Here is a 24,764-nt window from a genome sequence, read left to right as displayed (position 1 = left end):
TCTTCATTTGCATCCAGATTTTCTCTTTACTGCTGGGGAACTACTACAGCAGACATTTCAGTACAAAAGGAAAGAGTTTTCTTTACTACTGTTCTACAAGCAGCATCATCCCCAGCTGGAAGTAATTGCCAGTCAGTGCCAAATGTCAGCTGTCCTCAAGGCATCATCTTATCTACTGCATGATGTAAATAAAGCCTTACAGCTCATTTTTTCACTTGACAAGCTTCTCCTCAGCTTCCCCTGTAACCCTGTGTGTGTGTTCAGGTGGGAGTGGCAGGGGGAGTGGGGCATGGCAAGGAGAAAGCATCTTGGCAGATTTGGACACACACTGGCAATTTTACAGCTCTGAAATTAAAAGTCCTTGTTCCAGATTTGAAGACGCTAAAAGTTATCTTATAAGAATATACCAGTATAAAAGTTTAACATTTCAGGTTTCTGGTAAGATGTAAATGATGTAAGTAAATGTAAATCTTTATTAATATTTTAAAATGAAGGCTAAGAAACCTTTACTTCAAAGTTCACATGAAGAATACAGTCATTTTATCCTAACAGTCTGTACACCTGTTCAAAGATAATTGCTGTATCTACTCAAGACACAAATAAAAATGAGAAATAGTCCAGTTTAATTGTTTAACACTAGATTTACTACCCACATATACGTTACATGCTTATTTTGACAGCTGAACCCTTCCCAAAGTGGTGGGGTTCTTTTCCACCCCTTTCTCCCCCCCATCCTCTTCCCTCAAATGATAATCTTCACATGTTTAAATTAAAAAAAAAAAAAAAAAAACAAAACCAAAAGAAAACAAACAAACAACACTTGTACAGAATCTAGGGAGAACAGGAGTTTATTGAGTTTTATCTGTCTGAAAAGTGCTGGTGAAAAGTTGCCATTTCATGCTTTGTCTATAGACAAGATAAGTCAAGAGCGAAATTGTTGCAAAAAACAAGCTCAGTTGAAAATGGAGTGTTTCTCCAGAACTTATCATTCCTAAGTGAACACAAATGTGAGAAGTTTTTACATGAAGCTAGTCCTTTTCATTGTCAGATGCAACATCTACACCTAAGGTCCCTCACAACTATTAAAATACTTTCAGGCAGTATTAATACACGGAGAAGCAATTAGTCATATCTTCAAGAAGCCAGGTATCCCAGCTCTAAAAGTGCAAAATTTAAAACATTAGTAATGGAATATTTTGAAAGAACATCTCAGTCAGTATTAATGCATGCCATTATTACAAAAATATTCATTGCCTTTTGTAGGAACAACAACTTTCTTTTGTAGACAACAAAAAGCATGCTGAATGGTATCAGATCAATATAAATCTATTTTTAATGAGGTTTAAGACACTGTTCAAGTCCCATTAAGAGCAGCTTCCTCCAACTGTGCATCACTGTAGGCTTGCACAGCTGTTAAAAGTTTTTCACTAATGTGGCTTAGACTGGCCCCAAAAATTAAAGCAGGGCATTAAGACTGGATCTTGAATTTTAGAAATCCTTCATTTGTTTAAATAAAATATTAAAACCCACTGTAATAATTAGGTATAAAACTTGTTAAGTAACAAATTTGGGCCTAACTAGCACAACATACAGGTATTTACACAAATGCAGATTTGCTGTGGTCTTTAATACTGGGAAGACATCAGAATGTGAACCATGTGCTCAAGCCCACCCTCCCCTAGACCAAAAGACACAAAAACCTTGGGGAAGAGTAATATAAATTGCATGTCAGCTCAACTGCCCAAGTCAGCTTAACAGCATGGCTCAGCCTGCTTCAAAGTCAGCAGCAGTCACAAGCAAACCAGGCTGGTTGCAGTCATTTTAGCAGCTGCACTTTAAGTAACACTGCAAGTAATTAATCCCAAGTCAACAAGGTATTTGTATAAAGCAGTTGATGACATCAATTTTCTAAATGGATGATGATGAAATACACAGAAAGTCCAAGATGAAAGAGCAGATGAAGACATGAAATGTTAAAATGATGCGACAAAACAGATATATAAATTAAAGAAGAATGTTTAATCAAGACAATCCTTTCTTTTTCCTTTTCTTAAACAGAGGTTCTTCCAGAAATTTTTAAATTGGAAAATCAAAGCCTATTCCCACAATAGTGACGTCACTTCTTTCAAGCAGCTCTGTTGAACAACTGTTACTAGGATCCTGAACTATTTAAATTTTCTATTGATATTTCTGAACTAAAAAGTTCCAAAATATTGTATAGATTTTATTTGTGCTCCACATATTACAAGCAATTAACAACACAAAGAAAGGTTCAATTCCTCAGCTAGAACACCAAACTCTATACCAAGTATTACATGTACACAATACTTGCACAGTGACAAGCACAAGGAAGTACTAGTTGAGCACTTACTTTCAGATATTCACACCAACTCTTAAAATCCACTTCAGTTCTCCCACGCCACCCAGGCTACAATTTAAGGCATCTCCACACAGCCACCCATCCACTGACCCACCCACTCCCATACACACGATTTATGTTGGAGGTGTTTACTCTTACAAAGAAATCACTATGTCAATCAGGTACCATTTATTTTATCCCTCTAACTGTGTCAGCATTGAGATATGACAGTTAAACCAGTGTTAAATCAATACAATATTTACAGAGCACAGCACATTAAGCTTGAGACACTCACTTGGAGGATAAAACCACATTTTAGAGCAGGACAAAGGTCACCATTATTATGTATTTGAAAACAGCTATTTACAGGTCCCTATGACATAACTATAGTCTGTACACTGTTCCAACAGGGCAGGCAAAAAGCAGGATAGGCATTTACTTTAAGGGAATTTAAACATACAATCTGGAAGCATATTATTATGCTACCCTGAACGCCATAAACCACCTTAACATTCTTCAAGGTGGTCTCATATCCTAGAATGGCATGTCCAGCTGATGCAAAACAGACAACACAACATTTACTTTGTGGAGAGTGCTTACTCCAGCTATTCAGACATCAGAACTTTGAAGGCAATTCGTCCCAGAAACTTGTCACGGTCATCTTGATTTTTTAAATTAGGTGAGCCCAGGATCTTACACTCAATTGCTATTTCTTCTTTGGTACCGTTGGGGCTAATTGCTAGTTGAACAGCCACTAGAGGCTGCAAATAGTGAGCCTAGTAAACAGAAAGATGGGGAAAATATTGGAGAGACCAGAATAAGTTAGCATTAAATTAACATTTATTCCACCAGAATAGTTAAGAAAAAAGCTAACTAGAAACCCAACTTTTCAAAGTCCGATTTGATTCAGGTAAGACACTTTATTCTCCCAGGTTAGAAACACATTCTCCATACTATTTCCTTACTAATATATTCAACATAACTTTAATCACAGACAGTATCTTCAAGAGGCATATGACTTCACCCCTTTCTATTTTATTAGGCCCAATTCTTCTAAGAGATCTCCAATGAAAGAACCTCAGAAATGAGTGTCTTCCAACCTGTTCTACTGACTCCTCTGCTTGTTTTGGGTTTGGTTTGGAACACTCTCCAAGGTCAGAGTTGGATTCATTGTACTAAGCAGCAAAAGACAAAAACCATCCTGGACCACAAAATTGTAGATACTAGTACTTTTCTGGCTCCTACCTGAACAAGAATAGCAATTTTATTCAAATCTTCTTAACTCCTTTACAGAAGAAAGTAATTTAACACTTCCACACTGATATAAAAATTCTGTTGCATAGCCAAGAAATCAATCCAGACTCTTGAGACCTAGTCAAACACGCAAACTTCTCACAACTCTTCTTACCGCCTCCTCTTTTTCTCACTATGCAAATGTTAAGAGAATTAGGCCTCACATAAGCAAGAATCCCTAAAACCATAGCCGCTGCTCCACATGAAAAAGAACATGAAAGGACAATGAACCAAAATCTGGGGAGGGAAAAATAATAAAAAATATTTTCTAAATCACCTAATTCAAGCAAGGAATAGCATTCTTCATTAGTGTCTTTTCATAATCTTTCATTTTCAATCAGTAGAGTAGCAAGATGGGAATTTGTTAGTAAAGTTCTTCATCCCATCCTTGGTACAAACTGGGTCTTGACATGTCAAGGTGCACAGATGCTGCATTTTGCATTTCTTAGGGGAGCAGTGCTCTCCGTTTCTATTCTTTCATTCCAAGAACAGGATAGAGTCTGTACTGACTCCAGCTGTTGGAAGCACATGCAAACTCTCTTTAATTTGCATGCCTAAGTGAATAGATGGGGTACCAATTCATAACATGGCACCAAAATGGAAAATACAGAACTGTCTAGAAGTAACATGAAAGCAAATGCTGAAGGAAAACAAGCTCCATCCTCATTAGTAAAAGCACGTGAGGAAAAAAAGGTTATGGAACTGCTACAGGTAGAGAGTACACTGGAAAAATAACTGACAGAAGAGTAATTTAATACAAAAATCACTTTGGAGAAATTACAAGCACTCACCATGGTACTCTATGGATCTATCAGATTTATGTTTGAAAAAGTACCTTCATCTTCAATGGTGAAGAGTGCTTATTAGACTAACTAACTTGGTCATAATAGGCAATATAATTTCCTATCTTATAGAAGGTACAGATTTTCTGCATACAGTGATCACAAACTGATGCAAGAAAAAATTAAATTCAAGTTCCAAAAGAAACTGGAATTTTGATTCTATGTACTGTGTTCATAAAGTATACAGTGAGTTTGGGGTTTTCACAACAATAGTTTTAGAAAATCCCAAACCTATCTGCTGCCTTGAAGTCCTTCTTCATAAAACAGGGCAAAGAGAAAACAAGACATGCAGAGCTACAGAAAGAAAATATAATCAACATCACCATAAGGGATAGCAAATTTAATATCCTATACAGAAACACCGAAGATTAAGTACTAGAAAGTTTGTTGTAACATGAAGACACAGTTCACTTCCCCTGCCTTTCCCTGCATTCAAAAATACTCCAAAAGACTTCAAGACTCAAGAAGACTGCTGGTGTACAGCACTCTCAAGACTGCTGCTGTACAGCCACTCCTCCATCAGGACAATGCCCAGTTTGTTCATGTCTGCCAAAGCATGTCTCCAGCCTCATGGAGTGCTGTGCAACATCTGCATCTACAATATTCCTTAGAAGCAACTCATTACAAAGTTCAAACATCAGAATTAACCTGCTACTAGCAGCTGTAAATGTACACAGAAAGAAAATATTGAAAGTGAAGACCATCATTAAGGGATACTTACATGCAAGCTTTTCCCATAGTACGGGAAGTACATCAAGTCCATCATGCCATTAGGAGGAAAATAATTTATGTTAACCATGCCTTCTTCCTATAATTGCAGACAGCAACAAAAGTAGAAATTAACATTCGCTTGCATAAAAACAAAATTAAAATGATAACCCAATGATGAAGTACAAGATACATAAAAAAGGGCAACTGACTTACAAACTCATAGAATAAGCCAAACCAGACTTCTTTTGGCAAACGTGTGGCAAATGCTGCACACATCTGCTGCAGTAAGGATTAGCAGTACTACTTAAATTAGCAATCAAGTCAAAGACAGCTTGCCTTCACACTTATGAGTCAAAGAAATGGGGAAGGGGGAAGAGTATGTTCATTGTAATGAGTAATTTAACAACCCAACCCCCCACCATATAATTAAAATTCCAAGTATCTCCAAGCAAGCCTGTGTATTTTAGTGAACTATGTTCATTTAAAACCAGGCTTTTAAGCCTCTCAAGCATGTAACAATAAAAGCCTTCACAGAGAATGACACGTCTCTGCAACAGTGTCATTCCTATCATTAGGTGCCTTCTATCCTTCAAATACAGGCAAGATAAGAAGAAACCCAAATGGTTAAAAGGGTGATGTTACTGGAGTTATATCACCACCTCAGAGGAACAATATATACAGATGCAGGCGTTATCACTCAACTGGCTCCTGCAATCCTAAATCCTGGAATAAGAAGCAGCTACCTACAAAGCTGCTGCCTAATTTCTAAGGAGTCACTCAATCCATAAAATATACAAAATATGTATGACTGAGCTCTCCAGACACAGGTTATCAGTATAGCTATACACAAACACTTCTTCCTATATGCAACATTCTTCAAAACTGCATATCCTGGCAGAATATCAAACTACTGCAAATTCAAACCACCAGGAAATGCCCACAGTTAATGTGACTTTCTGTAATAAATTAAATATATTACCATAACAAAAAAAAAAGTCATTAAAACAACCCCCCCAAAAAGCTAAAAGTAAGCTCAGAACATCACTGTTTGTTCTGTGTAATTCGCAAGTTTGAAGTGTATTAGAACGTTTCATTGTTGTTTCTCTACTACCATATACAACAGCTAAAAATTTTAACAGATACCGTACAAAATTCAGAAGACAATTGCAGTAAGATCAAAACAGATTTAAGAACAAGCTACAGCTCAAGGTTACCTTCTTTTCACCTCCTCAAAAGAACAGACAATATTTTTTTTAGGATATGGCCACATTCTCATTCCTTTTCTGTCAAAATTACTGCAATCATTAATATATGTTTATTAAGTATTTCAGACCTTGAGCTTGTATATATATAACTATTAAGCAGGAATATGTTGATTTTTGCCATTATTCTTTATTACATTTAAAGCTCATGCAGCTGAAAATACTTTTCAAATATATTGCTAAAATAATGGTTAAATAATCAGCATATGGAATAATATAGGCAAAGTAAATAGGAGTAGTGCTTTCTGGAGCAGCTGAATACAAGGCATGCATGCAGTCATCACTATACACTAAATATATGCATTAGGCTATCAGTGCAAGAGCAGGGAGGTTCTGGGACATGCAGCTGCCTATCTAGTGCAACTGCTGGGGGGGGAGGCTCCAGACCTTCTTGAGTAAACAATCCTAACTAATATCGCTACATGATTAAATAAAAGCAAACCAAAAAACACCTAAACAAGCTGCATTTGCTGTAGAACTTCAAGAATCAGTCCATTACTGAGTGTTACCCTTTCTGCTTATCATGTATTTTCTAGAAAGAGCTGCTGACAGTCAGCAAATCTAAAAATCAGACAACTTAAGCTGGACAGACAGACTTCCACCTCACTAACTGGGTCTTAATCAAGACTAGTTTAGAAAGAAGAATTCACCAGATGTTGAAATAAAGACCCAAGGAAAGAACTTGAGAAGGAATGGTCTATAATCACTTGAGAAGAAATGGAGAAGATAAAGAGCAGCATCCAGTAGTAGAAGTCTGTTGTTTTACAGTTCCTATCACAAAAAACAAGTTAACTCAGATCCTGAGCATGCTGACAAAAGCAAGGCACAGAGTGTCACTCATACAGCCACTCTTTATTCCTGTCAACTACAAAATGATACCTAACACCAAGTCAAGATGGTCAATAAACAGCAGAAAAAGAAGTATTTTGGAATTAAGGCCTCTTTTCTCCAGTTAAGAACAAAAAACCCTATCAAATTCACCAGTTTTCAGTAAAGGTTGTTTTAACTTGAAAGAAACACTGCTGCAAGATATTATAGCACATGTGAAACTGCACAGCTCTGGCCTCAAACTAAAGAATTAAAATACTTCAAACTTCTTGGAGACAGAACTTTTTGTTGACTTGTTTCTTCGTGGAGATTCTCAACACTACAGATTACTTCCTACAGGGTGCAGGAGGAAGAGCTACATGTAAAATGAGTGTCTGACACTGTGAACTTCCCTCATCCACAGAAATTACAGTGATGACTGTTTCAACTACTTGAGGGCAGAGGAAGAAGCATCCCCAACTGTAAGTGTGCTGTACCCATCTATGTAAAATTTTTCATTTAAAAATATCCCATATAAAAACTGCAGGGAGAATAAAGATGCACCTCACATGAGAATACCTGAAGAACATAAATTCCACACTGAAAAACTTAAGAATGTTTCAGGCGGCCAAAGACTGGCACAATGTGCAGACAGAAGCTCTTAACCTAATTTTGTATTTGAGAGACTTGTAAAAGCAAAAATACCATTTAAAAGTCAGATGGTGTGCCAAGTCCAGGCAGACACTTCTCCAAATTGCTCTCAATATACATAGAATTGATGCACAGAAGTTCCATCTGAGCATGAGGAAGAACCTTTTTCCTGTGTAGTGATTGGGCACTGGAACTGATGGCCCGGAAGAGTGTGTGGAGCCTCCTTCACTGGAGATATTCCAGAACTGTCTGGACACAGCCCTGTGCCACAGGCTCTAGGATGACCCTGCCTAAGCAGGGAGGTGGGACCAGATGACCACTGTGATTCCATCCAACTTTATCCATTCTATGACTCCTAATTGTAAGAAATATTTAAAAATAGAGATGAAAGGAAAATAAAAAAAATCAGTGAACAATAAATCTACAGGATGAATTCTAAAATTCTAACTGGTACCTAAGCTTTCCTAAGCAAGTAAATTATTATGAGCTAGGAGGAGAACAGGCTAGTAAAGATAAAATAGAAGCATTCCAAGTAGCAAAGCCTGACAAATACTTCCCGGGAATAATACTAAATAACTAGAAAGATAAATATTTTAAAATTCAAAACCATCTCACTTGTGTAGAACACAATTTGAAGTGGATACAGTAGCAGAACTTTATACTTATAAAAAGAGGAAGCAAGAAAAAAAAAAAAATCTTCATGTATCCCAAAGGCTTAAACAAAAAAATCAAAAACTGCCACCATTATCAATCAAGTTCTTATCAAGCTTACTGTTTTGCTAGTGAAACCAGTTAAAAGAGTAAGAAAAAGTATCATCTGCTTAGTTTTTACTATTGTCTCAGAGCATCCATAGACAAAAGTTGAAGAAATACAATCATAAAATAGGATTGTCATGGATATTTTATAAATCACTTGAACATTAGCTCTCAACACAAGGTATTTCTGGTGAAATCAAGATGACTGCTCTGGATCCTATTCTGTGTTGCAATAAGGACTTGAGATGCAAACCCAAGTTTATTCATTGATGGCACCAAGCTAAGTAGTGCAAAACACTTCAGAGAACTTGATCCCCTTAAAATGATCACAAAAAAATGACAGAGGAGGGGCCAAAAATAGCCCTATGAGATTCAAAGCTGTGAATTTCAAGAAATCACACCTACAAATACAGACTGGGAAATAACCAGAATAATGATTTAAATAGTAAAACAATTAAAATAAAGACTAGTGTATTACAAACAACAAAATCACCTTGCTTTCAATGTGATCACAAAGGGAGAAATGCTGTCATTAACAATACCTCAGCTAGTGGCAAACTTCTGTCCAATTCAGGCTATCACATTGCAAAACAAATTATAAATTAGACAAGTCAAAGGAGAAAGAGTACAGTAGAAGTAGAAGTAGCTTAATTGCTTTATTCAAGAGAACGATGTGGGGTTTGTGAATGGAAGAGAAAAAAAAAAATCAGCCTCAAGTAAGAGGAGGAATCACCTTTGATTGCTATGGGCTGTCATGGAGTGATCAAAACTTTCAAAGACTTCACAAAAATCAACTGTTGAAGTCTGTGCCTAACACAGGTATCTAGGATGAAGGCAGAAACCTGTACAAGTGTTTCTCATTAACTGCTGATATTTCCCAGCCTACACTTTTATCAGTCACCAGAAGCTAAAAGCCAGGACTCTGCCTCTTGCTCAAGCTAGACTTACCAAGGCTTTCACTGCTCCCCAAGCAGTCTAGGAAAAACACCCATAAGTCAGAGTAATTATCATAACTGTGATAAAACATTCCGTATAAATCCACTGGTACGTAACAAATATGCAAAGATTAGCTGTTATTATAAGTAGTTTATACTTGATTTGAAGGCAACTTTTACTTGAGCAGTAACATTAGTTTTCACACACAATTGTCTTACCCATCATTTATAAAATTGTCTAAGGTGCACTTGCAGCATGGAGAAAAAATAAAAATATAGGTTATGAAATGGGAAAATAAAATATAACTCACAATAAATAAATAAACAAGACCACAAAAACACATCTGCATTTTCCTCAACTCTAAACCAAACCAGGTAGCTCAAACACATCTAAGGATGAAAGAACAACCAAAAAATGTTTCTCTAAGTACACTGAAGAAATTAAAGACACTAAAACTAAATTAGACACACAGTAAGATGAAAAACGCAAACAAAGGTACAAAATCTCTAAGAAGGGAAGAATGAAATAAGCTTCATTATTCATCATAATCACAAGGAAAATAAACAACACACTTATTTCTTACATTCTGAACTGACCTTAGGTGTACACTCTATACGTGGCTCTCCTTCAGGCTTTAATCCAATTATCTAAAAGAGACAAAGTTAAAATATTTACAGACCTTTTCCCCCCTTTCCATTCTCACAGACTGAATTTGAACTTTTCCTTCACTAAATATGAGTTCATACAGGGATCAAGTCTATCCAGTGTCATTATCTGAACACAATTTTAAACTAGGACTAAAATTTAAAGTATTGTTAAGTTAAATAGTTCAGTCAGCTTAACTCAAAATAGCTGTCACAAAGTACTGTTTTCTTATTTTACATTTAGCATGTAATTTTAATGGCTCAAACCAGTTAGCAATTCATGTAACATCACTGAAAAGTCAAATACTTCGTGAAGTTTTCCTCACCTTTCATAGTCTAAGAGTTACAGAATGCCTTACATTCTAGTTAGAGCTCTGGAACACAGACATGACATAAAACACTACTTTGCAGAGTGGTTTAGAATCTGTTTCACAAAACAGCAAGTAAAAACAAAGAAAAATATACTTCTTAAAACAGGATTCAGATACTCTGGTGCAAGTAGTCAAAGCCAATACTTGTAAGAATTACAATGCTCAAAAAGGTCACTTCATACTACTCTCCAAAATTGCTCAATGTTTCAGTAAATTGCACTGTTCAAAAATGCAAATATCTTGAGTAGCAAACTAAATGCTTATTTCAGTCCTTTCCACAGTAATTTTTTCATACAGCAGTAGTTGACAGCGCTTGTATTAAGAACTAAAAAATAAGCATGCACTTACTCTATTCATTTTCACAAGCACACAGGGAGTTCCTTTAGAATAGCCAAAATTTGCATCTTCCTTCCCAGAGCACTGACCAAGCTGAGAGATGTTAAATCGACAAGCCTTTTTAACAGCAGCATCACTCTGATCAAAGATCTGTCCTGGGGTACACACTATGTTTTGGGACTGCTTTGAATCATTATATGCTATGAAACAAAAACAGCTTGTAAATCAATGGTATAAAGCATATAAGTAGCTAAAACCTGCAATGCCTATATAAATAATTTTTATGTTACTTCCCTAATAGTTTTCTCAAAGAAGTATTTTCAGAGCACTGTCTTTTACATCCATCTTAAACACTTTTTCAAAGCACATAGAAAAGTAGCAGTGTACTGGAATGAAAAATAAGAGAGTATTACAGAAGAATTGATACTTTCCTGCTTTTTAAATTGTAACAATAATCACAACTTCTGTACAATACTGCACACATTCTGTACATTAATTTCTGTACATAAAATAAGTACAACATTCTAAGCCAATAATGTATTAAATACAAGCAAGTTTTTACCTGGAAACTCAACCAGTTTTCCCTTTGCACCTGTTTCTTTTACAAATACACAGGAAAACTTAAAAGTATTTCAATAATTAGTATTAAATTGCCTCTACATTCACATTAGGTAGTACAATTTATATTAACATCTCAAGTTGTTTCACACTTTCCTGTGTTCCTGAAGTGCACAGACCACACAAATGCTAAATGACTTCCATTTAAGATACTTCATGGTTTCTTCTCCTCCCTTACACCCCAGCTCCCAGCCAATAAGATAAAATGGAGAAAGGGAAAGTTCATCCTTGATGCAAGATCCACAGAACTACAGGAGAGGCAGGTAGTCATGAAATGCAGCACTCCTCCCAGAGTGCTCTCCCTTAGCAGAGCTCTGAAAGAAAAGCCTACTCATAGAAGCTTTTAGTAGGTACCAAAACTATGAATATAGAAAGATTCAAGTATAGCTGTAGCTAACAAAGCAACTCATGCACACAGGTGAGATTTCACAGCACCTTCTTCATTCTGGCTTGCAACTTTTCTGAGGGGTTAAACTTTATTAATATTTTCAATTTATTTCCATATAATTAGAATAAGTCTACATATAGGCACATATATAAAATAATGTATTAAGACTCCTAAATTACTTGGGCAATTGTAAGTAACTTACATTCAAGGAAGTTTTGAAGTGTAGTAACATATTCTGAATATGACTGGCTGTCACTCCTGTTAAAGTAAAATTCCAATGCAGTGTCTGGCTTTGGTGAAATCATAAGTCCTTAAAAAGAAAAAAGTTCAAGTTAGGAACTAAGCAACTTACCTTTCCTTCACCACTCTAATCCCTACTCAAATATCCCTAAATTGGAAAATGTCTATCATCTGTAAAGAAACATTAATGTTACCCCTATATTCCACAGTACTGGAAGGTGCTTCCTGTTACCAGTAATCAAAAATCAGCATTATATTAATTAACATTTAAATCCAGCCCAATGTATAACTGCAATTCACAAACCAAACCAAGTGATTAGGAAAAGCAAAATCACAAGTTTAATCACTTTCAATCAAAGATTTTTATTGATCCACTTTCCACGCTCAGCAAATTAAGCTTAAAAAATAATTGAAAAAAAATCCCAAAAGCACACCCAGAAAACCTTCACTTCAAGCAATAGTTGAAAGATTTAGGCAAGATAGAGTAAAGCTATGACTGTATTACTCTCCTAGAAACACAAAAAATATTTTTAAAAATTTGATTATGCATAAAGGTGGCTTGAAAGTCACCCCAGTCAATACAGACAAGCCAAGTTAGTTTTCAGTTTTCTCCTCAAAGTTTAGGTGCCATCTGTTCCATGGAGAATGCAAGACACTTCACACAGCCCCAGGGGCTGGGCTCAGCCAGGCCTGGGAGCTGCAGAGCTGCCTCCCAGCCCCACAGCAGTCAGTGTCCCTGGGGAACTGCAGCTCCTTGGCTGCTGGCTGGGGGCCCTGCAGCCAGAGCTGTGGGAGCTACCAGGCCATGGAGCACCCACGGCTCAATCTAGCCTCAGCTGAAGGATGAACAAGGCACACATAGAGCAAAGTAAGCATGGCCCTCTCAAGGGCTCAACTGCCCCTGCTTCCCAGCATATGGCCCAGAAAGCTGCAGAGTTCATTATTTGGGATTTCACTGGAGCAAGTGAAAGCACAAGGCACACTGACACACCCAGCCTGCACCACCAGGAGCTGTCACTTACACAGGTACCTGATGCTTCTATCACTCATCACAGCTTCAGTAGCAGATGAAATAGCACCTGATGTTGCAGCAGAGATTTAAATGGTTTGATCAAAGTCAAATTTGGCAAAAAGAAAGAAGCTGCAATTACTCAGCAACGGATTGTATCATCTTAGGATGCCATGTAGTTTTCCTGTCCTCTGGCAAAACCAATTATAACTAGATTAATTAAATTTAAGGCAGATAACAAAAATCTCACAAACAAAAACTTAAAACCAAGCCTTCTTTATAAAAAACTGAAGATTTAAGAAAGTAAGACTGCTGTGGGAACATAGTTAGGTTACTGCTGTTAACGATCACAGTAAGGATTTGTAAAGCATATCAAGAGTGTAGCTCAGCATCCAAGTCTGTTAAAGATATACCTACAGAAATTGCCAAGGTTCTCATCCAAAGGCAGAAATTATTTACAAATAATAAACATCTATACTAGAAATTCACCACCGACAAATACCTTTCAGCTGTTAAAAAATCCAAATAAAATTTAAAGTTTTTTATTCTAGGTCTTTTATAGGATTCCAAATAAATCATAAATCCTCTTTTTTGCAATAACAGCAGTTAAATTATTTCCATGGAAGCCAAAGTAAAGGCTTTAATGACAGACAGTCCATATAAAACTACAAACACTATTTTGGCTGCAGACTACTTTGCACCATTACAGTAATTTTCTGGCCTTCACACTGAACTGGGATCCAACAAAATAAAAGGCAATTAGTAGCAGGATTGAAAAATCACCAAAGAGGTTTTACCCATTAGGAGCTTTTAGAGGACAAGAGATTTATGTACAGCACTATAATGTAAACTTAGGACTTAGATGGTATTTTTCAAAGGGAATATGACAAAGTAACGAAACTAGTCATCAATGAATGAAAAAATAATTTGAAGAGATTTACTGCTTCAGGGGAATGTCAGAAACATCCTATGAAGAGGGGACTGCTCCACTTCCAGTGGATTATATTCTGCCTAAAAACTGTGGTGTAAATTCTACAAAAAAAAAAAAAAAAAAAAAAAAAGGCTATTTGAGGACTGATGCATAGACTGCGAGAGATGCAGTATTTGAGCTCTTCTAGAGGAATAGAATTAACTGCCTCAGCACAGGATCACATCTAGGATTGCAGAAGAGATTACATTATTTTACAATTCCAGGAGGGATTTAACAAAAAAGTTTTAAAATCATCTGGACTTGATTTATACTATTACACCCCAGTGTACAGTGCAAGTCAGGTATCAATTATAAAACAAATCAACTGTAAGATTGCCAAGTACATTTAACATAAAAGCAGAACCTTTGACCTACGGCATCCACGTTTTGTGTGTAGATTTTAGGGTTTTTTAAAGAATTTGAGTTTACAGCCAGGAACATTACATGTCTCACTGTAAATGAAAAACGACATAGTTAAGGAGAAACATTAAAACAGAAACAAGATTATCTTTAATTTATAAGTTACTAAAGACATCATTAATAAAGCGATTTAATTCCAAAATGTTACAGGAATTCTTCAATTAAAAATTAATTGTGGCATACACACTTCTAAAATCAAACATCCCTTATGACTTATTTCAAAGCCAAAGAAAATCAATACTCTGAACTACGTGAGAGAACAAATGCCACTCAAGCCCAGCATTAAGCCACAGCTATCCACATCTCCATCCACTACAATGCTTCTGACTTCTACAACAGACACATTGGAAATGGGGAGAAATGGTCAACTAAGCCACTTCTTTTCTCCCTCACTTATTTTTCTTCTCTCTTTTTAAAAAAAGTTATTCCTTACAGCATCTAGACCATCCTTAGCTTGAAAAAATGGCACAAAACCTCAGAATCTCTTACAATATGACACTTGTTAGAGAAGCCAGAACACTATACGAAAAAAAATTCTGTTCAGAATCCAGAGATGTTTATCACACTGGCCCAACTGCAACTTGCTCACACAAAGATCAGTACCATCTTCAGTGTGGATACAGCTGCAAAATGAAGTTCAATTTTAAGAGCTTTGCATTCAACAGAAGGAAAAAAGTATTAAAAAAAAATAATGCTGTCTCACTTCCACCAATATATTAATATACTGGGGAAGACATCCACCTTATTACTCATTCTTGTTTGTACAGGGTTGTTTTTTCTAACATACAGTTCCTTGAAGCAGCCAGCAGTGAGACAGGTGGGCAGTACACAAAGGAAGCAACAAGACACCACTTTCAGTGGCAGCTCCATGCTACACAGACTTAGCTTCATCATAAAACAGGACCCTTTCTCTAGTGGATCCCTACATAACAGGTCTACAATCCCTGAAATTCACAGTCATTCCAGGTCAGCTAGAAACCACCTAATACAGTAACAAAAACTCTGCACAGCCCTCTGTCCCATAGTCCTCACATGCTCTTGAGTGGACTACATCCACAGTACAGCTTTCCTGTACCTTCTGCAAAGTATCAAACACTCATCAAAGTGGTCTTCCATCTGATCCAAGAGAACTGGTTTAAAGTATCTTTACAGCAATCCGGTTAAATTATAAATCCACTTCTACATCAGCTTGCTGTGTGGATCTGCAGGTAAAACTGTGGTCTACATGACAAAAACAACTGACAGGAGCTTAGAGGAAAAAACAGCAAAAGTTAGAACATACACACGAAAAGCTTCTGTCTGAATTTATTCTATAAACATATAAACTTGCCACACACCAAGTTTTACTTTTGCAACCTGCACATAACTGCACAATGACCATGACCTCCCACAAGTAGTTCATAGCTCAAAAAAGCTCTCAAATGAACCTCAGTTGTTAAACCGGACAGAGGTTTATGAAAAAAATAAATACAGTGTTACCTGGACTAGAAATCCGGTCACGGTATTTCGGTATATCACTGCTCAGCGTCTGAAGCATAACCCACATTGTGAATGTGAAGAGTGCTGCTAGGAAGCCATAGAATACCAGATAGAATAGCAAAATCAATCCTGTAAAGAAAAGGCTAAAATTACTCGTTTTGTTTCATCTAATTCCATTATCTATTTTGAAAAACAAAAATGGGAAATTAGCAATACAATGTTTGTAGTCATAAATACGCCTCTAGCATACATATGTAATGCACAGTGCACAATAACGCATACAAAAAGGTTTTCTTAATACTTTCTGGTTCTTAAAGCTTATAGGGCATTTTGGCATCTCTACTTTTAAGAGAAAAGCATTAAAAACCACTCTTTGGGCTATACAGGAAAGCTGGCAAAAATGACTAAGCAGTACATTAGGAAAAAAACCAAAACCTGTCACTTGTTTACTGGAATATTAGCTTTGTATTTGGTTGTTGAGAGGATGAAAGAACTGAGGGAAAAGATAAAATCATTATACTGGATCTAGACCAGGGAGGAAGCAATTGGTGCTTTAATAACATAGCTGATATTTGAGAGAACTCCACACAGAGCAGTCCTTCACACATGTCCTGCTACAAGATACTCCTCAAGGTGAAAATGCTTACTGCACAAGTTTTTGAAAACAAACCAAGCCTTCTCTTCATATTTATCCAGCCTAACACACACCTGCTTTACCAATCTACCCTGAGGACCCAGCAAACCCACCAAATAGACAGGTATTATCAGCTTCAACTTGTTTCATTAACTAAGCACTCAATACCAACCTAAAAAGAATGTGTGGGATTCTGTTCTAAGACTGAGCACCTGAGACTTAAGGACATATGCAGAGACTTTGTAAACAAGAATGGGAGCTATTAAAAGTACTGAGGAGACTGGATGCTTGGACTGAGAGCCATCTTTAAAACCATTCCAACTCAAAAACATAACCAAATGTTGACACGAATTCAATTTGTATTGGATATTCTAGCTGTAAGTGCGCTATCAAAAGCCAGAGATGTAACTCGGGTATGAAGAAAAGCACTTCAAAACCATTATGCAACATCCTACCACTGACACTTGATTACATGAGAGAATCAAGTGCAGAACTTTTTAACCTTTCACAGAAAAGGAAAGAGAAAAAGCAAACAACTGTACCCCAGTGCTATGTACTGTCCACTGCAAGATGACAGAAGGAAGCCTAAGCCCTGGCTCCTGTCCCAGAAACTGTTTGCATTTTGCACTGTCTCTATAGTGTAATATGGTCCCCAGAAACCAATGACTGCTAAAAATCCAAGTACCTGTTTTACTTTTCCCAAAAGAATTCTGTGTACATCTATTAAAATAATGACATGGTTTCCAAATTCTTTATTGTAGGTAAAGCTCTCAACAGCAACCAGCTGAATGCCAGTGGATTTTTAGTTTTAGTTTTCAGTCTCACATGTTACCTACCAATCAGCAATAACCTGAAAATTATCAGCTATTTAAAATACACTTGAAATCACCAGGATGTAAGATTCTACGCAGCAATTAGAAGTAGCAAAGTATGCAAACACAAAAACAAGACTACTCTATAATGAATAAGACAGCTGGACATCTATTGTGAAGGTTACTTAGAAGCTATTTAGCTGTTAAAATGAGAACATAAAACCAAATAGTAGTAATTCTAGTCAACAAAAGCCATTACAAGAGTTGCATCTGTATTTGGCACAGCAGCAGCAATTTGTTTTACCTATAAGCTTATAACTGCTTTAACTAGATTCAAAACAGAACAAGGATCTTCTGATTAATATCCAATGCATTCTGGGTATTATGAAACCAACAAAAAAAAAATCTCCATTACAAAATCTCTGGTCAGCTCTCATTTTGATCCATACAAGTTAATCAACTATTGGATATTTTCATCGAACTGTCTAGAAAGTATACTTTCCATCAAGGGAACAAGACATTCATTGAACAGTCCCAATGGAACTGAAGAAGAAGACATGTCAGAATTGAAGAATGAAGAATTTGACATGTCAGACAAGACAAGCAGCTACCATGGCAAGTAGAGTAAAAGCAAGAAAATCACGGAACTTATTTCAGAATACACCCATATTTTAATTTTTAAAACAATATGCCAAACCTCATTGGAAAAAGAAAAAACTGATAACATGGGCAATCAGAGCACCATGGTGTGCAGTTCTAAGCAGGCATGACCCTAAGAAGAGTCCTGGTTTGGGCCAACACTACCACATCACCTGCATTCCTGCCATGGAGCCGACCCTGAAAAGCAGCTGCCAGAAGGGGCAGCTCTCCCCCATGGGGCCACTGGTGCCCCACCCACCTGCACAGCCCCCTTCCCCAGCAAGGGCAGCAAGGGGCAGAGCTGGGACCCCTCACAGCCCGGAGGGAGCTCCAGGACAGGGGTAACGGTGACAGCAGCACCTTCCCCAGTACCCGTCCCTCCCAGCAGCAGCCCAGCCACCAGGGACTGCAGCACGGACACGGCTGGAAAGACTGCTTCTATTCACGGCCCTGAAACTCCACTGGCCTCCCCCAGCCCAGAAAAGCACACCCCTGCTCACACACAGATTATTTTTAATCTTTATTTTAATATAGCTTGTAAATGCACTGCAGAACGCTGACCACTAAACTGACCCATTTACACTACTTTGCCACATTAAAGAGGGAAAAAACAAACAACAAAAAATCCCCTGTGCAACTTCCAACAGCCCCAAATTGAGTAAGCTGCTCTTTGTGAGCCTATTAGTACTAATTATCCTTAGCTAATCACAGTGAGCAAGCCATAACCTGTCAAGAAACTCTGCCAAAATAACTTCACATAACATTGGATTTCTTGTCAGGAAACAAGATGTACCCAACTAACAGCGAAAACCTATCTTCTGTATTTCCTCCAAACGAAGTACAGCTTCCACATCTAACATGCAATCCAACTCAATTGTCGTACACCAAAACAATAACAGAAGAAAAACTCAAAAACAAAATTCTGCATTTACCTAGTTGTTTTGGTTTGCTTTTCTTTTTGCAAGGCACCACAGTACCAAAAACACTTCTTCATATCCTAACCACATCGACAAGCAAGTCAAATCTGGAAAACCTCAATTTCTGAACCAACATGTTGGTACTGTCAGTAGCTGGAATTCATTTGCAGGACTAAAAACACTTCTCCATTGTGAAAAACGGAATTTCTCACCGTGGTGAATGCAAGGTATCACATACCTGGCCATCATTTCCATGGAATACACGCTTTCCAACTTGACATGGCAAAAGCAATGAAAAGCATGTTACTCTGGCATAAACCAGACTGGCATATCTACCTGTTTGCAATGCACAGTTAGATATATATAGGTATCAATATAAATTCTCCCTCAAACAGGGTAGCAACTATTCAACATTACCTGCAACAACAAAAACTGAATTCTGATTTTATGGTTTGGTGGATTCCATGCTGCATTGATTCTATCACCTGCATCATTGTCCTTCAGCATCTTCAACAAGTGGGATTTAAACACCCAAGTGATGTTCCTACTGACTTCCACTGTTCCAGTACCAGGAATATCAAAGACTTTTTGTCCACCTGCAGACAACTTCCTTACTTTAACCTAACATAAGTATACACACGAAATAATCACTAATCATGCTTCAATCTTATCTCTTGGACACTCAAGAATTACAGTGTTCCAAGTCTGGGTGACAGCAGAAGGTGGAAGAAAAAGACTTGGAAGAAATATAACCTCAGTCCCATGTTATGTTCAATGTCACAATAAGCCAGGACTCCACACAGAACATGGAATTATATATATAAGAATATATACCTCAGGAGACAATAAAAACTTTCAAGTGCAACACCTGCGAAGAATCACAAAAGCCAGGGTCTGATGCCATTATTAAGCATTTAGAACATACCCCCCCCACCAAAAAATACACTTACTGTACTACTAGAGCATACTAATTGATATCTGCAACAACACAAAGAAGATGCCTTTTTTCAGAGCGACCTGAGTCAAGGAAAATAAAATATTATACTGCAACAGCAGACAGTGATATCAGAATGTTTAATATTACACTACTCATAAATGACAATAAATCCCTGCTCAAAACACCAATAAAGAAGACAAAATAATCACGTCAGAAAAGCAGTTAAAATTCTGGCAGCACTTTTTTTGTCTTCACTGAATTTCAACCTGGAAGTCAATGAGCACAAAAAAAGAAGCAAAACTGGATCCTTTGTTATGGCAGCCAACAAGATTTTATTGCTATTGACATGGTGGAAAGCCTCCCTAAAAATAAGGTATTGGGAGTTTGTCGGTGGGGTCTTTGCTTAGTTGTATCCTTTGGTGCACATATGTGTTTGTAATTACATTCAAAAGAAAGTTCAGTAGGTCTGAATTTCTATGTACTTCAAGGCAATGCCACCTCTACCTCAAACACCCTTACACAACCAGCTTTACAGAAAGACTTAAATACATTTGACATGACATCTAGTGTGACCAGAGATGAAATATTGCTACAGTCTGTATTGCCCATCTGAGTACGCAGTGAGCATCTCATTACAAGACGTTTATGATCATCTCACTCCATTTTTACTAACTCTAGGCAGACACAGACACTTTGCCATTACAGGCAGAGACAGATGCTGATCTTTCCTTTACTTTCACAAGGCCCCACCCTGCAGTCTGCTGAATCCTCCTTTCTCCGCTCTACCCTATTAAATCCCACCCTCATTCCCATTCCCTCTTCGAGGACTATCAGCATCCCTCCATTCCTTGCTGCTGACAACAGCACAGCCTCAAGTCAGCAGTTTTTCCCAGTATTTTTTCTTTTAATACAACAATGACTATGCGAATAAATAAAAATAGAAGAATTTTGGGGGGGGTGTATAGGTTTGGATACCAACTTGTGAAAGATTCAGACTGAAGTACCCCTCAAATTTGCAAAAAAATAAGGCGAAAGTCTCCAATTTTTTTCCACAAGAGGAGACACTATAGAGTTTGCACCAAGCTGTAAAAAGCAACTCTACCAAACTCTAAAATGCAACCTCTGTTACATGACAAATGAGTGCAGGAACCACTTGTGTTTGATCTTTTCACAAATCATGACATGGAAATGGCAGAGTACTCCAATGCCATAAAATTGGAATTCACAGAGAATCACTGCCTTGCAGTTACCATTTACATAAACACCCCTGGACTATGCCAGACTAGGGCAAAACATGCACATACTGTGAATAATTACGTAGCAGTTTCTCTACTGTTCCTGTCTTACTTCTGTGAGGAAGCTGTCTTGAGACAAGAGAAATATGCACAGAAGAACCAGAGCCAGCTGAATTCTCATGGTGCTGCCCCTGGAGACACAACAACCCAACAATAAGAGCTCTCCTCCCCCTGTGTCTTTCCTTTCAGCCCAAAGACTAGCAACAGAAAAGGAACTGTAGTCGGTGAGAGAGCTCTAAGCTCACACTTCTACGGTAAGAGCAGGAGGAGACCAAACCCTGCATATTCTCCTGTGCCAACAGAGTCACCCAATTAGTGTTTTGCCATTAAAAACTCAAACCAAACAGAAAGCCACACAGCACACCCCAAAACAGACTATAATTAAATTAAAGAAGCACAGTATGTTAATCATGGAATGTCAAAACAAATATTGATGAAATAATACACTGAAAATACGGTGTTACTGAACACTCACTTTTTAATGTCTAGACTGAGGAAGTGGTACATAGTAGTAACCACATGCCAATCACCTAAACTACTAAATAAAACTTCTTAATGAAGTAAAATTATTTGACTTGCCTACACAAAGTAAAATTATTCAAACTGTCAATAGATACTTTCTCAAGTAACTGTAGAAACTCAGTTACTAACTAAATCATCTCAACTTCAAATGCTACCTATTGGCCATAGTCTAACATGGACAAGTAACATCCTAAGTGACTTATCCCACTAGATATGTTTAAATAGAGATTTCACGTTCACCTTTTTAAAAAAACAAAACAGGCTTGCAAGCTATTTCCAACATATCTACAGTCTGTGCTGCTCAGACTCATGACACAGCCAGACTTCTGCAATCCACACACCCAACCCACGCACTTGAGGAAACCTGCCTGTACAGAAAGATCACTAGACAACAGCATAGTGGAAATTTCCTATCCTTTGCTATTCAACTGGCAGAGTAACTGCAAGCTCTTATTTCCATTTGAATGGAGGGGAACTCCTGTCAGAGCTCGGGCCCTCTCCTGACAGACATCGGAGAAAGCACAGCCCATGCACAGTCCACTTAAAGCTCCTCCTCGCAGTTTCAACATCAGTATTCATTGAGATCGTGTCAAGGCCAAGGATGTATTGGCCTGTTCCTTAACACCACGCTGAGAGTCTTGTTGGTTCTGTAAGCACAACTATTAAGTATCCCAACTACATCCAAGTTCTGGGAGGAGACGTAGCATTTTCTGAAGTCAGTAAATATGTCCCATGAGGGCTGAAGAAACATCCTAATATTAAGCATTTGTACAACTGTTTAATATGAGAAAACACACTCGGAAAAGCCAAATATTTTTATTGGAAGCAATCAGATTACGATAACATCTTTCCAGCTCAGAAGAAAGCAACAGGATGACTACCTGAAAATAGCTAAACAAACACTGCCTTCACAGGCTTTACTGGAGAGCCTTCATTTAAAGCTTCCTTTAAGAAAATAAAAGGCCCAAGAGCCCTACGCTGGAACAAATTTAGCACGATGACGCACAACCCCACACAACGATCACTTTCTGGAATTGGGGCTCATGAACTTTTGGGGAGGGGGGTTGGGGATTTTCCTTTACTGTCTCTCCCCGAGCTGCAGCTCCAAGTACAAAGGCGATTGGCGCCCATTCATTCTGGATTCCGTGCGCCGCTGGAGCGCGGGGGGGCGCCGGGCACGGCTGGAGCGGGGGAGCTGCCCCGGCACGCGCAGGCTGCGGGCGGCGCGGGCGATGCCGCGGGCGGGGCCGCCCCGCACCTCGCGGCGGAAGCCCGTCACGGTCGCATCGCGGCGGCCCCCGGTAGAGCGGGCGGGAGAGGAGCCCACGGGCCCGCAACCGCTTGCGGGGCGGGCGCTGAGTCATCTCGGGACGCGGCCCGGGAGCTGCCCCCTCCCCCGACCCCCGCCCCCGCTATCACCGACGGAGCTATTTTTAGACCAGCGGTTGTAACGGACACCGGGGCGCGTGCGCCGCCGCGGCCGCGCGAGCCGCCTCACCTGGCGCGTGCCACCCCCGCATCCCCGCGGGGACCCTCCCGCATCCCGCCCCTTCATGCCCGCGGGGACCCTCCCGCATCCCGTCCCCTCATGCCCGCGGGGACCCTCCCGCATCCCGCCCCCTCATGCCCGCGGGGACCCTCCCGCATCCCGTCCCCTCATGCCCGCGGGGACCCTCCCGCATCCCGTCCCCTCATGCCCGCGGGGACCCTCCCGCATCCCGCCCCCTCATCCCCGCGGGCACACTCCAGCCCGCCCCCTCATCCCCGCGAGGGGCCCTCCCGCACCCCGCGCCATCCATCTCCCGCGGTCGGCCCCACTCCCTGCCGCCCCTCGCCTTCGCTTCGCCGGCGCCTCGCCCCGCCCTTGTCCCCCGCGGCAGCGCTTACCCCAGCTCTTCGCCGTGCGCCCCAGGAACTCGCCGCTGTTGGGGTTGTAGATGAACTGCCGCCACTCGGCCATGCTCTGGCGGAAGGGCTTCTTCGTTTCCTTAGACATGGCGAGGCGAGGAGCGGCTGCGTCGCGCACTCCGGCGGCAGAGCCTCCCCGGCAAAGAAAGCCGCAGCTAGCGCCCGCTCCCAACCGCTAAGTAACTGCGGCCGCGGCGCCCGGCGGGAGAGCGGGCGGGGGCCGGGCACGCCGGGACCTTCCCCAGTCCCGCCCTCCTTCCCTCTTGGCGCCCCCGCGCCGGGCGGGCCCCGCCGCGCTCCGCCCACAGCCGGTCCCCGCTCGCCGCGCGCGCCCCCTGCCGGCCAGCGCCGCCCTGCGGCGGGGCAGAGCGCGGGGCAGGGGGCACGGGCCCGGCCCGGCGGGCAGCGCCGAGCGCGGGCACAGCGCGGCCGCCACGGCCCGGCCGCCACTCCCCGACCCTGCTGGGCCCCTCCCAGGCCGCCTCCGGCCCCCCGGGATCCCGCCATGTGCCCGGCCGGTGCAGCACCAGGGATGCTGCGCGGCGGGGCGGGTCCTGATGCACTACCATCTTAGGGAAGTGCCAGGGAACAGAAAGGTTCACAAGGGTAACCCCCATCTCGGTACTCCCCGTGATCTTGCAGCACCCCGAAACACGGGGTGACAGCTCACGGATGTGCCAAGGTGCTGCAGAAGGGCTGTTGGTGAGTGCCTCCTGGCTCAGAAGCTCCCTTTGCTGTGACGCTCCTGTAGGGCCGAGCAGCACAGCACACAGCCCCCTTCCCCATCCCCCGGCTGGCAGCACAGCAGCAGCCTCCATTTACTCTGGCACGGATCAGGAGCTGGAATTCTTTCCCCAATACGAAGCGGAGCAGCAGCAGCCCCCGTGCACCCCCAGCCCCAGAGTCAGCTCCAATGTGTTCCCCCTCACACAGAGGGAACGGCCAGTGTCAATAATGCCATTAGCCGGGGACTTCGCAGAGCTCAAGTGACAGGAGAGCTCTACATCA

The 24,764-nt window shown here is 40.2% G+C and overlaps 1 protein-coding gene across 1 annotated transcript; it reads right to left on the bottom strand.

Moving 5' to 3' along the window:
- Positions 1-830: 830 nt before the first annotated feature.
- On the bottom strand, positions 831-24,039 carry ATP1B3 (ATPase Na+/K+ transporting subunit beta 3). Its single transcript, XM_056498374.1, has 7 exons — positions 23,736-24,039; positions 16,093-16,221; positions 12,177-12,284; positions 10,981-11,168; positions 10,214-10,264; positions 5,216-5,302; positions 831-3,135 (listed from the first exon to the last, which is right to left on the bottom strand). Exons 1-7 carry the CDS (start codon positions 23,842-23,844, stop codon positions 2,965-2,967), a joined length of 843 nt encoding a protein of 280 aa, XP_056354349.1. The 5' UTR covers positions 23,845-24,039; the 3' UTR covers positions 831-2,964.
- Between the last annotated feature and the right edge of the window lie 725 nt (positions 24,040-24,764).

This window comes from Oenanthe melanoleuca, chromosome 9 (genome assembly GCF_029582105.1).
Source record: "Oenanthe melanoleuca isolate GR-GAL-2019-014 chromosome 9, OMel1.0, whole genome shotgun sequence".
Classification (NCBI taxonomy): domain Eukaryota; kingdom Metazoa; phylum Chordata; class Aves; order Passeriformes; family Muscicapidae; genus Oenanthe; species Oenanthe melanoleuca.
The sequence above is the reverse complement of the archived record's forward strand: the minus strand, read 5'-3'. Positions and strand labels throughout refer to the sequence as shown.

What these genes read in the sequence shown, in the direction of transcription:
- ATP1B3 (XM_056498374.1), bottom strand. Translation starts at nt 23,844, where the DNA reads ATGTCTAAGGAAACGAAGAAGCCCTTCCGCCAGAGCATGGCCGAGTGG. An exon ending in TGCTTGTGAAAATGAATAGA is followed by an intron (nt 10,265 to 10,980) that starts GTAAGTGCATGC and finishes TGTCTCTTTTAG; the next exon opens with ATAATTGGATTAAAGCCTGA. An exon ending in GTATAGAGTGTACACCTAAG is followed by an intron (nt 5,303 to 10,213) that starts GTCAGTTCAGAA and finishes CTGCAATTATAG; the next exon opens with GAAGAAGGCATGGTTAACAT.